The 12,780-nt window shown below is 38.9% G+C and overlaps 1 protein-coding gene across 2 annotated transcripts in view; it reads right to left on the reverse strand.

The window, feature by feature from the left end:
- LOC122663433 (structural maintenance of chromosomes protein 6B-like) overlaps positions 1 to 12,504 on the reverse strand; it is a 123,150-nt gene extending 110,646 nt beyond the window's left edge. Inside the window, exons 1-4 of one of the 2 annotated variants that reach the window (XM_043859149.1) lie at positions 12,248 to 12,504; positions 11,993 to 12,098; positions 11,583 to 11,716; positions 1,871 to 1,926 (exon numbers count right to left, since the gene is read on the reverse strand). In XM_043859149.1, coding sequence (XP_043715084.1) covers positions 1,871 to 1,926; positions 11,583 to 11,716; positions 11,993 to 12,098; positions 12,248 to 12,404 — 453 coding nt within the window. In that variant the 5' untranslated portion in view covers positions 12,405 to 12,504. Of the gene's footprint in view, positions 1 to 1,870; positions 1,927 to 11,582; positions 11,717 to 11,992; positions 12,099 to 12,247 lie in introns of those variants that run through there. The other variant, XM_043859155.1, reaches the window with a different exon arrangement.
- Positions 12,505 to 12,780: the final 276 nt, after the last annotated feature.

Genomic DNA, 12,780 nt, shown 5'->3' on the forward strand with positions numbered 1-12,780 from the left:
CTCCGGAACGGGGTCTCACAGGGGTCCTCTGACTCCAGAAGAGCAGGTTGGGAAGATTCTCACCTGGCACTCGGCCTAAGACAAAGAGAGGCTCCGCAAGCCATCAATCTAGCATGCCAAGCTTATGTGTTGTCTTCCGTTAGACACCTCAGACTCATTTAAGGCCACGGTAGTTGGCTGATCGAAATGCCTTTATAGACGAGTCATGAGATAGGTTTGGATTTCTTAGTCAAGATGGCCCTCAACTTAGAGGCTAGCATGGGCAAAGTTGAACCAGAACCTAAATCACACAGGTTCCAAAAGTTTTTTTTTTTTTTTTTTTTTTTTTTTTTTGCGGGTTTCACAGAGACCGATCCCGTATCCGATACCGATTCCTAAAACAATGACTGTACTTCCAACCATAAGGAAGAAGAAGAATAGAAATATGAGAAGGGGAAATGATCAGATTTCCCACCTGATTTTGACCAGAATCCCTCCTGGCCTCCTGTGAATCTCAGAGCCTCAGAGTCCCACTTAAGGGTCTGCATCTCTCACAATAGCAGAACATGTTTCTCACAGCTCCATGTAGCAAAAAGCCAAGAATCTTTATTCATAAAATCGTGGGCCAAGAGCCTTACATGCTTAAATAGAAAACTAGAAGTGTGAATCATAATGCCATAGGAATGACTATTCGCCAAAAGGAAACAAGTCTAACTACCAAGGAATTTTAAGACAACAAACAACATTATAAAGGAGTTTAAAACAAGCAAAATAACTTGAAAAGAACTACCCCACGCTAGGTGTAGTTGTAGTCCTAAAACAACTAGGAATACTTGATTAAACTGGCTTGGAACTTATAAATAGTATTCCAGCCTTATAAGCAAATAACTAAACAATAAAAAAGACCCAAAAATAATACCCCAAGACATGGTTGTTGTGGTGAACCAGAACAACTCCACTGAATCAACTCACTGAGCTGTTGGCTTAGTTGCTAACTCACTGAGTTGGTGACTCAGTGACCAAGTTGACTTTCTCCTTCCTTGGTACCTATTAAAGTAACTATCCTGCTGCTGAAGTGCTGATCTGCATCATCCCTCTTCTCCTTCGTTCCCTATACAGTTATTCCTAACCAAGGTTTAAACTATCGATATCAGGTAGCATATCAAAAGGGTGATTTTAAAGAGACGTATCGTATCGTATCAGAGAGACGAAAGATAAACTAGATATGTATGGAAATGATCAAAAAACAAATGGAACGGCTTAGGATGTATAAAAAATACAGTTTTGAATCATAAGACACCATAAATAAGTATTATGTACAATATATAATGTACAAAAGGAGAACAAAATACGAGGAGAAAAGTGAATTGAATTGATTGTATATAGAAGATGTGGTTTCTTACATGTTATAATACCAATTTTTTCAGGTATCGTATCGTATCGATACCTTAAAAATAAGATATGTATCAATTAGTATTGACGGATACGGAAGGATACTTTAAACCTTGTTCCAAACCCTTCTCCTTCTCTATGTCTGCTTCTTTGTATATTAATCATATCTTATCCACACGAACATAAATTTATTTGGTATCAGAACCAACTTAAAGTTTTAAAAGGATGGTGAAGTACTTAGAAGGGCCAATGACAAAGGCTACTGGCATATACTGTAGAGCTGAGCTTGACAGCTTGAAGTTCCCCAAACGAAGAAGTGAAGGCAGACATTGTAAAAGATGATTTATGAAATATTTTACATCAAATGTTGCTGTATTTGTGAAATTTTGCTTCTTTTAGAAATTTTATTCCAAAAACTACACAAATTCCAGACAACTAGCTCTGCATAAGAATAAGTGAAAAATATAACAAACTGCACGGTAATTAGTAAGGCACTGACATTGAAATGTTCTGCAAGCTCGCGAAGATCTTCTTTCCGACCAGCAACCTTTTTCCCTGTCAAGTTTAACCCCCAAGAAAAATAGCATAAGAAATAAACAGTCACAAGAAAGATGAAAAAAGTTTATATGAGAACACACATGATTTCCCCCTATCAAAAGTAAGACTTTCTAACTGCATGGGATGACATAGGCCCACAGTTCATGGCAACACCTTAATTCCTCTACCATTCTTTGCTTTTGAGTTCAAGTACACTACTACCTCATTAGATTAGAATTGTTGAGAACTTGCACCAGGAGATGTCTGCAAACCTCATGCAATGGCAACAGGCAAAGAGGAAAACAAGGATGAAATTGGGAAGTAGAAACACTCAAATCAAGATTGTACGCAAAAAGTGTGAATTTATTTTCCTAGCATGGAGGAATGGTAGGCAGTGTTGATAAAGTTAGTGAAGATGACTAGGAGAAATATTTTGCTTCAAAATGAACTTCATTTCTATCCTTATACCATATTGATGAATACAATGATCCGGCCACAATAGTCAATCGGTCAAACAAACGGCACCCAAGTTAATGGAAGGATTAGCATAGTGAATTTTTGGCAGGCCAGTTGGTGTTGGTGCTCTACACTTGAAGCCAAACCCGTTTAAATTGCTGGTCCCCACCCAAGGTAAAGGAGAAGAGTTGATGCATCGGTGGGCAGCTGGCATATGGTTCAATGGCGAAACAGGTGGTGGGGTAGGTAGGACGAACCATACGTTCAGGTTACACACCCCTCTTACAAGATCCTAAATAAACCCAAATCAGAAAAGTCAACCATCTCCGATGAAAATCAAACTTTAACCAATACTCACAAACGGTTAGAATAGGTGATCCACAGAATACAGCAGTGATCTAATGGTTGGATTGATCACAATCAACAAATAAGCAAATCTGAAATTCAAAGTCAAGGAATAGAGAATTTTAATGACAAGAAATCAGAGATTCAGATCAATCCCATATTCAGGATGAAGGTCAGTTTTTGAATGGTCCTTCCAGTCCCCAATATATGAACCAGATCCAATAGTCAGACTCAGAGTAAAATTAATTCTCAGATCTGGATCAAAAACAGAGCAAAATCAGGAGATTTCTTAAATACGCAGATCAGTAGACCTGATCTGCACCAAACCCTGGTTGAGAGTCTCTTTTAGGGAGACCTAGAATATCTCAAAAGGTCACCTAAATCTAAAGGTCAGATCCTTCTCAGATGAGGACTTGGTTCTCTCAGAAAATAAGCTCTAAAACAGAGTATCCGCAGGGTATAACAGTGGCTTCTCTGATATAGATCAAACACTAACAGAATACTAGGAATATACTGAAGTTTAACTTAACTCAAATCAGGGATTCATCACAGGACAGAAATATCAATTGATAGAGAAGTTAAAATAGTAACTTGCAGGAAAACAGAGTATTGTAGAGGAAAACTTGAACATAGGCTTCCCACCATACACCTGGACCTGAATCTCACTGTTCCCAAGGGTTTCTCACCATTCACTGAATCTCACAGCAACTCCATTGAAGAAGACAATAAACTCTTATTTCATCAAATCGTGGGCAAGGCCCTTACAAACTGTGCTTTTATAGAAAAAATAATATAACAATCTTAATATGATTAGGAATGTAAATCCTACTTGCTAATAGCAAGCATAACTCAAATAGAAGACCAAACTTTAAAAGGAAACAGCTCACACAAAGGTGAGAGAGTTTAAAACTGAATACATAAAATAAAAGTCTTAACTAATACTAAGCCCACAGCTGGCTGTACTTAATCCATGTCAAACTGGGCTGGACTGGCCTGGTTCTTCTTCTTCTAGCGGGAGTAAGTGAGGTACTGATGCAGGTTCATCATAGATATTGGCTTATTTCTTTAGAAATAGGCCTAGGTTTGTTATATATATGTTGGGCCTTTGTTCCCAAGGGTTTTCTATGTATTAGGCCACTTTAATGAGCCTAAACTAGGGGTACATAGGTTGCATACGGGATTAGCCCAATACTTAGTTTATTTTTATGTTTTCTAATTGAACCGGTTCAAATTGGTTGCATCCAATTGGTTCAATTTAAGTGATCATGTGACTTGGTTGAGTGGTCATGTGACAATTTAAGTGGTCATGTGATGTAAGTTGGGCTGGATTAGGACTCTATAAGTCCAGCTATGTTTTGAGTCCATTTCCTTTAGTATTTTAGTTTCCTAGTCAATTTAAATTACCTAATAGGTTAGGGATAGGATTATGCCATTCCTTTTTAGTGTCTAAGTCTATTTGTGAGTCTTCTATATAAGTTTGTAAGGAAGGCCAGCATTGTACACGAATTTGATTAATGAAAAAAGCTTTTGCTTGTTGGCTGCCATTGTTGCTGCTCCTGTGCTCCTTGTGAGTGTGCATCCTTGTGGTTCTATCAAGGTGGAAAGGGACTGGTGGAATCCGGTTGACTCCTTACGCCGTGACGGCTGGGAGGATCTTCTTCAAATTCGAAGGTGCCTTTATCCTTCACAACTGTTGAAGCTTGCTGCCAGTGGAATCTCCAGTAAGTTTGACGCCAAAATTCTTCTTCTAATCCTCTAATCCTTTCCCCCAATTGATCCCTTTTATTTTTTGTTTGAATCCCATAAACCCTAACTCCATTAAAGCCCAAAACCTGCAACTCAATTCTGTTCAGAATTGCAGAATTTCAAAACTCACCCAAACCCTAACCTTTTTATACCATATTGACCCCCTAGACCTGCCCATTAATACCCTATAAACCCCATTCCCAAATTCCCATCCTAAACCCTAATTTTGCCTTAAAACAGCCCCTAATCAGCCCCAAACAGCAGGCTTGACCAGACCTTGCTTTTATCTGGCTCCTAGTAGGATTATCTCCTATTCTAGGACTACATTAGGTACTCCCTGCCTGCATCAACAGGATTTGTGCAGCTGACCCCATTTAGTTGGAAAATGGCTTAATTGAAGCCCTAAAATAGTTTAAAACCAGTTTTTGAAGGAGTGCCCTGGATGCCATCTGAGCTCAACCCAACTGCCCCTGAAGTTACTAAGGAATTCTCCATTGTTGCCTATTCCACTGTAGATATCTGCAAGTATGTGTTGTAGCTGTTTCGCGCGCCTTGCATTATTTTTGTTCTATGAGATCTTTCATGCAAGCCTTCTAAATTCTTCTCCTTATTCACAATAAGTTCAGTTCCATCATATGTGGAACTATCCATCTCAGCCTCTTCACACAAATACTTTTTCATCCCCTTAAATCAAATTATACATGAAAAACGGATTTTCCCACTTCCAACCCCAATATCCTGAAGGCTTTAACCTTCATAAATCTGACCCTCCAATCCTCCAACAACAGCCAACTCCAAATTCAGATCACTTCAATTCTAATCCGGATTTCATTACTACTGTTGTGTGTTGATGTACAATATTATAGACCTTACTTAACAGCTCGAGCATTTGGGATAAGGGGTGTAACATGGTATCAAAACCAAAGGGTTGGGAATTCGATCCCTCATAAGTACGAGGGGTTTGTGTTGTGCTGTTGTGCCCCTACACCCGGTGACCCTCAGTGTCATGTAATGGCGCCATCACGTGATGATTTCACATGCAGAGCCATGCAGGTGTGTGGGCTTTGCACGGGGGATGGTGTGGTGTGGTGCGCTAATGCCTAATATACATTGTTATAGCCCTTACTAAACAGCTTAAGCTTTTGGGATAAGCAGTTGTAACAATTACAATCCTCTTTCAAACTCCTAATGCTACTATGATGCAGATTCATCATCAAATAGGGCTTATTTATTTAGAAATAGGCCCAGGGTTGGGTTATATACATGTTGGGCCATTGTTCCCAAGGGTTTTCTATGTATTAGGCCACTTTAATGAGCCTAAACTAGGGGTACATAGGTTGCATACGGGATTAGCCCAATACTTATTTCATTTTTCTTTTTTTTTTAATTGAACCGGTTCAAATTGGTTGCATCCAATTGGTTCAATTTAAGTGATCATGTGACTTGGTTAAGTGGTCATGTGATAACTTAAGTGGTCATGTGATGGAGATCAGTGTTAATTCAAGTAAGTAGTTTTATAATTCTGCAATTTCATTCCTCTGCTTAATCCTCTATCAAAACCAGAGGGTTGGGAATTCAATCCCTCATAAGTACGAGGGGTTTGTGTTGTGCTGTTGTGCCCCTACGCCCTGTGACCCTCAGTGCCATGTAATGGCGTCATCACGTGATGATTTCACATGCAAAGCCATGCAGGTGTGTGGGCTTTGCACAGGGGATGGTGTGGTGTGGTGTGCTAATGCCTAATATACATTGTTATAGCCCTTACTAAACAGCTTGAGCTTTTGGGATAAGCAGTTGTAACAATTACAATCCTCTTTCAAACTCCTAATGCTACTATGATGCAGATTCATCACCAAATAGGGCTTATTTATTTAGAAATAGGCCTAGGGTTATATACATGTTGGGCCGTTGTTCCCAAGGGTTTTCTATGTATTAGGCCACTTTAATGAACCTAAACTAAGGGTACATAGGTTGCATACGGGATTAGCCCAATACTTATTTCATTTTTATGTTTTTTTTAATTGAACCGGTTTAAATTGGTTGCATCCAATTGGTTCAATTTAAGTGATCATGTGACTTGGTTAAGTGGTCATGTGACAACTTAAGTGGTCATGTGATGGAGATCAGTGTTAATTCAAGTAAGTAGTTTTATAATTTTGCAATTTCATTCCTCTTCTTAATCCTCCACTTAACCCTAATCGATTCCAATAACCCTAGCCTCACTCTAAAATCTGTCCAGCCTTATCCCTCCACTCGATCTCAGTTGCAGCCCAATCTGTCCATTAAAACCCTAAATCCAATTCTACCCTAAATTGCAGAATTTCGTAACTCATCCAAACCCTAACTTCTTTATACCAAAATAAACCCCTAGACCTGCCCATTAATACCCTATAAATCCCTTTCCCAAAATCCACCCCTAAACCCTAGATCCTGAAAACACTCCATTTTTACAAGGCCTCTAACCCGAAACCCTAGATTTCCAACTTCATCCAAATCAAACCAAACCTACACCAATAGACTCCTAAAAACCTGCACATCATTACCAAATAAAACCCTAGCTCAAAACCCTAACCCTAACCCTAATTCTGCCCTAATTAGCCTAAGCTGTCCCAATCGGCCAGCCTTGTTTGGTGATCCTATTACCCTGGTTCCTAGTGGGACTACTCCTACCTAGGACTACATTGTACTAGGGTATGAATTTTCCCACTTCCAACCCCAATGACTGCTGGTCCCCCAACCTGAGAGCATTAACCTTCTTAAATCTAACCCTCCAACAACCCCCTACTCCAAATTCAGATCTCTTCCATTCTAACCCTTATTTCACTACAAGTCTACAATCCACTTTCGAACTCCTAATGCTACCATGGAAAGACTTAAAATTTGTATACCCCCCTAGACTAAATTTCTGGGCTTTATAATTGCACCCATTAAAAACAGTGCCCCCCAAATAAAATCATAACAGGACCTGTTCTTTGCCAGCGACTGCAATACCCATTCCAAGAACCACATCTTTTCTCCAAAAGATCCTCAACCTAACCTCCAGAATCAAACAGAATAACAAGAAAATCAAGCCTAGAACTTCGAAATTCTAATCTATAACTCAAAGTTCATAAGGAACCACTGCATTTGATTCATCAATAATCAACGACCATAGACAAATGGACACTTCCTACTGATGCAGATCCGAGGTACTCCATCAAGCACCTTCGCAGGAAGAACCAGACCAAGTCTAAATTCAAGCCTGCAGTTCATGATTGAAGTTTCAACCAATTCTGGTTCATACCAAACCATATGATTTGGGAGTTAGCTGGTTCTCTCAAAACCAGATCATGGGGCTTTAATTAGGACTTATTTTATTGTTTATTTACTTCCATGTAAGGCTGAAATTGATGTAGTTCAAGAGAAAAAGAAGGGCAGCAGCAAACCAGGCCATCAAACTTGACCAAGAATGCAGTAATATGTGTTATTTTGAGTGTCCAAAGGGTTGCATGGGCCATGGGCTTTATATTTTTGGGTTTACTATTGTAATGAGCAGATTCTATAAGCCCAAGTTTAGGGATTTAAGCCCTATACGGGATTAAGTAGTTAGTTTCTAATTTATAATTCTATTTTTGAAGTAGACATAAGTTGTAAAGGATTCTCCCTACCATACATAGGGGTTTCCTATTTTGCTTGTTTCCATGAAGTTATAAATAAAGAGTAGGGGATCATACCCAGTACCATTGATTTGAGAAATAATTTAGCCTTGAGCTTGTGAGTTCTGTGAGAAACAGAGCATGGTTTTGTGGGATTCAAAACTGCTCTACTGTGGGATGCAGTAGGGAAAACCTTGGTGAGATGCCAAGGCTGGAGTTGGTGGGATTCCTTCTCTGCAGTTAGGTGAGAGGCCTAACATATCCTTTCTTCTTTTCTTCCCTTTTATTTTTCTTCAGTTATTAAGATAGAGGAGCTAGAAGAGCTAGGGCCAGGCCTAAAATGACCATAAGAGAGGTTGTGAGGAATGACATGAGTAGTCTGGGTCTTGTACCAAGTATGACCTCCGATAGAGACTATTGGAGGGCAAGGATCCATGATGCTGACTTCCTGGGCTGTGCCTCTTTCCTCTTACTTTCTTTTCTTTTCTCATTTCGCACTCCTTTTTTTTTTTTCAGTCAGTTTTTCCTACTCTGTTTTGCAAGGATCTGAGATCTTTTCTAAACATCAACCACTGGTTCTAGTGAGGCCTGCGTGTGCTGTTTCTGAAGTTCTGCTGAGCAGAAGTTATACTACTGCATTCACTAAACAGGATTCAATTACAGTTTCTACATTCCTGAAGTATCTATTTTCAGATCTGCAGAATTTCTACAATAACAACTCAGCCTTATCCCAATTTAATGGGGTCGGCTACATGGATCCAAACAAAACAAAGTGGGGAAAACTGAGGTCTAAGCAAAATAGGGGAATGAAGAGATGGAACAAAGCGGAATGGAAAATGAAATGAGAAAAGAAAAAAGGAAAATGACAAATGAAAAATGGAAAATAAAAAGAAATGAAAGATCAAAGATTAAAGTAAGAGGAAAGAGGCACAGCCCAGCAAGTCAGGAGAATCTCCGTTAGATTGGGTCTGCTGGATGGATCCTTGCCCTCCAATAGTCTCTATCAGAGAACATACTTGGTACAAGACCTAGACTACTAATGTCCTTCCTCACAACTTCTCCTATGTTCATTTTAGGCCTGCCCCTAGCTCTTTTAGCTCCTCAATCATTATCATATCACTCCTCCTTACTGGGCCGTCTGTACACCTCAGTTGAACATGACCATACCACCTCAAATGACTCTCTCAGAGCTTGTCATTGATCGGGGCAACTCCCATGTCCGCTTTAAAATGATCATTCCTTATTTTATCCTTCCTCGATTTTCCGCACATCCATCTTAACATCTTCGTCTTTGTTACACAAAGCTTCTCAATATGACACTTCTTAACTGCCCACACTCTGCCTCATACATCATAGTCGGTCGTACAACAGTCCTATAAAACTTTCCTTTAAGCATTAAAGGTATACGTTGGTCACACAACACTCCGAACGCACCTCTCCACTTCATGCATCCCACTTTATTTCTCTGTGAAACATCATCCTCTAAGTCACCTTCTTTATTTATGATTGACCCCAGATATCTAAAATAGTCACTATACGGGATCTCTCTTTCCTCTATTTGCCACATGTCAGTATCCATCATAGTATGACTAAAATTACACATCACATACTCCGTCTTCGTTCTACTAATCTTAAGGCCTCTTGCTTCCAAGGTCAATCTCCATAGCTCTAACTTAGCGTTAATCTCTGCTTTAGTCTCATCCACCAAAATGACATCATCGGCGAAGAGCATACACCACAAGACCTCATCTTGAATGCTCTTGGTTAGGTCGTCCATGAAAATGAAAAAGAAGGGAAGTTTAGTAACTGCCTATATGACTTTTGGTAGGTCAAATCTGCAGAGTTTCTAATTCCATCTATTGTTACTGTAGGTTCTAACTTCAGTTTCTAAATCCATTTAGTGGTTACTTTCTGATCTGGTTTCACTTAGTAATATCAAATCTGTTTCTATTTTTTAGTCTGATTTCTATTCTGATTTCTAAACTTTTGAGTTACTAATTTTGAATCTTTTTCATCAAGTTCTAATTTCTGGTTCCACTTTCTATTCTCAGTACTCCAGCGCATTCTATTACTGGAACTTCCCAAATCTGGTTTATAATTTCAGCAACTGCTAAATCTGAGTTACTAGTTTGGGAGTTCCTATGTTCTGGTAGTTGCTAAATTCTGGTTTCTATTTTGAGTGCCTAGTCTCGGCGATTCTGGATTTATATGAAGTTTTCTAACCCTAATCCCTTAGGTGATTAGAATAGCATATTAGGAATACTTCCTGTAAATTCCAAGCCTGTTTTAAGTATTTTCCTAAGAGTCCTAGTTAGTATATGACTTCTCTACAGCTTGCGGCTAGGAGCTATTCCTGGTTTGTTTTGGTCATTTATTTTGATGCATTGTTAGAGAATGAATCCCATTGGTTGATAGACTTTCCTTAAGCCATATGACTCAGTCTATTAGAGTCTTTAAATAGATGTTAGGCTCCATATCCCAACATGATTTTACTGATGATATGAGACTGGTTTTTGCCTTCAATGTTCTGAGGGATTCAGAATTAATGGCTGTGAGATGCAGTAAACCCCTTGGTGGGATGCCAAGATAGGCTAGTGGGATGATTCCAGTCAAGGATCAAGCGAGCAGCTTGATTAATATCATTTTCTCTCTGTTGTTCCTATTCATTTTTCTTCCATCGAACCAGGGCAGTTACTAAACTACCCTTCTTTTTCATGTGCATACTTTATCTGCTTTAATTTGGTTGTTGATCTGAAATCCTGTTAGTTATCTATTCTCTCAAGTTCTTCTGTTTTGGTTTCAGAATCCAATCTTCTCACTGTTTTCCAAGTATCCTTCTTCAATTAGAAATTCTGAATTCTATATACTAGAATCTGATTTTCAATTCTGTTTTCAGATCTTCTTATGATTTGAAAATTGTTTCCATAAATATCTTAGAACCCTAATTCAACCCTGATTTCAAAAAAAACTCTGAATTATCTGTTCCCAAGTTCTGATTTCGGTTTTCTATTCTGTTGTTACAACCATAGTTGTCACGGTGTTTCGAGGCGATCCTAGGCATTGGAGGATGGAAAAAATCAAGGCGACACCAACCAAGCGTCAAGGCATCACCTAGGCGACCAAGGCGTCCTTCCAGCAAAGGGTGCCCGGATGCCTAGGCAAATATGGTTCCTTTCCTTGACCGCGATTCTGGTTTTCTTTGGATTTCTGTCACCTATCAACCTAGGTAACTAGAAATCTATCACCTACTTAAAGAAGTAACAATGCAATTAGGATAAGGGAATCTTAGGAACACAAAGTAAAACAACAATGAGATGATAATGTAGATTTGAAAGCAAATAACACCAAGGTGAAATTGAAATCTCCAGTGAAAACATAGCAACAAATTCAAATGAAGCTGAAAGACTGCAAATTGTCTTCTTTTTTTTCAAGAATTATATAAATTTGAAAACCAATCATGGGAGAGACACATAAATAGGCATTGCTGGGTACCTTGATGATCCTTCAAAACAGTAGCGCTAGTTGATTCCGAAATTCTGCGTTCTATAAATATCACATCCCCATAAATTTCTGGCTTAAAAGCATCTTCACCTTGATTTTTCATTTCCAGTTGAATATTGGCATAGCTGCAAAAAACAAAAGTACTTGTGTACGCATATTTATTGTATTAATGGTATTGAATCGTTCAGTAAAAAAGTATGCATGAATCTTGGAACCTTTAAATTAATCCAAGATGTGAAGTCACGTTTTAATTTCTGTCTTTTTTCTCTTTTGGTTAAGTAATAATTTTATATTAAATATCATCTCTAATTCCTAGCCATTGTTAGGAAGATATACAATTAAGCACAGCGATGGAAGAAATGCATCATTCATCTGAACAGAATTTTTAACCCAACAAACACCTGCACCCATTCTTTATGAAACCCTTCAGTGTTGAAGCTCTTTGGGTCCCCTTAGCTCGGCAACCGAACGCAACACACAATGCCGTCAATATTGCACTTTTACCGCCTGCAAATGAAACCGAAGGAAACGAATTAATAGTTTAAGACACCCAAACCAAAAGGGAAACCATATTTAAAAATATATATATATAGATTTTTTTAAATCCATTCTTTGTAGAAAATCGATAAATCACTATAAAAGTTCACTGGACTTACTCCCGTTTTGCCCAGTAATGAAATTAACGCAATCGCCGAAATCGATCTCTAAGCTACTATGGCACATGAAGTTTTCCAAACGGATCTTAGAGATAATCCCGGCAAGTGATCGAGAATTACTTGCAGTGGACTCGGGAAAAACCCTAAAGTCTTCCATCTTTTCTTCTCCCGCCACTGTTTCGAGCCCTAGAAAATAACAAAAGCAGAACTCGTTAGGTATACAGATGGAAGAGAAAGAGAAGCCAGAGAAATAGACTCGTAAAGATGGAGACGATGGAAGAGGAGAAGTGAGAGACTCGATCTCTCAGACTAACCCTCACCTCTGCGAAGGCCAACGAAGGCGGGAATGCTACCTGTGAACTGACAACTAATACTTGGCGCTCTAGACTCTAGAATGATGACAAGAGGTCTTTTGGAACGAATATGATCCTATAAACCTGTGGCAAGTTAATATGTTATACGGAAAATGGGATACTGCTTTGGATTCGGATATTATGACGTCATCTATCAATTTAGGACGACTTTACATGCCT

Source organism: Telopea speciosissima, chromosome 1, assembly GCF_018873765.1.
Source record: "Telopea speciosissima isolate NSW1024214 ecotype Mountain lineage chromosome 1, Tspe_v1, whole genome shotgun sequence".
NCBI classification, from domain to species: Eukaryota; Viridiplantae; Streptophyta; class Magnoliopsida; order Proteales; family Proteaceae; genus Telopea; species Telopea speciosissima.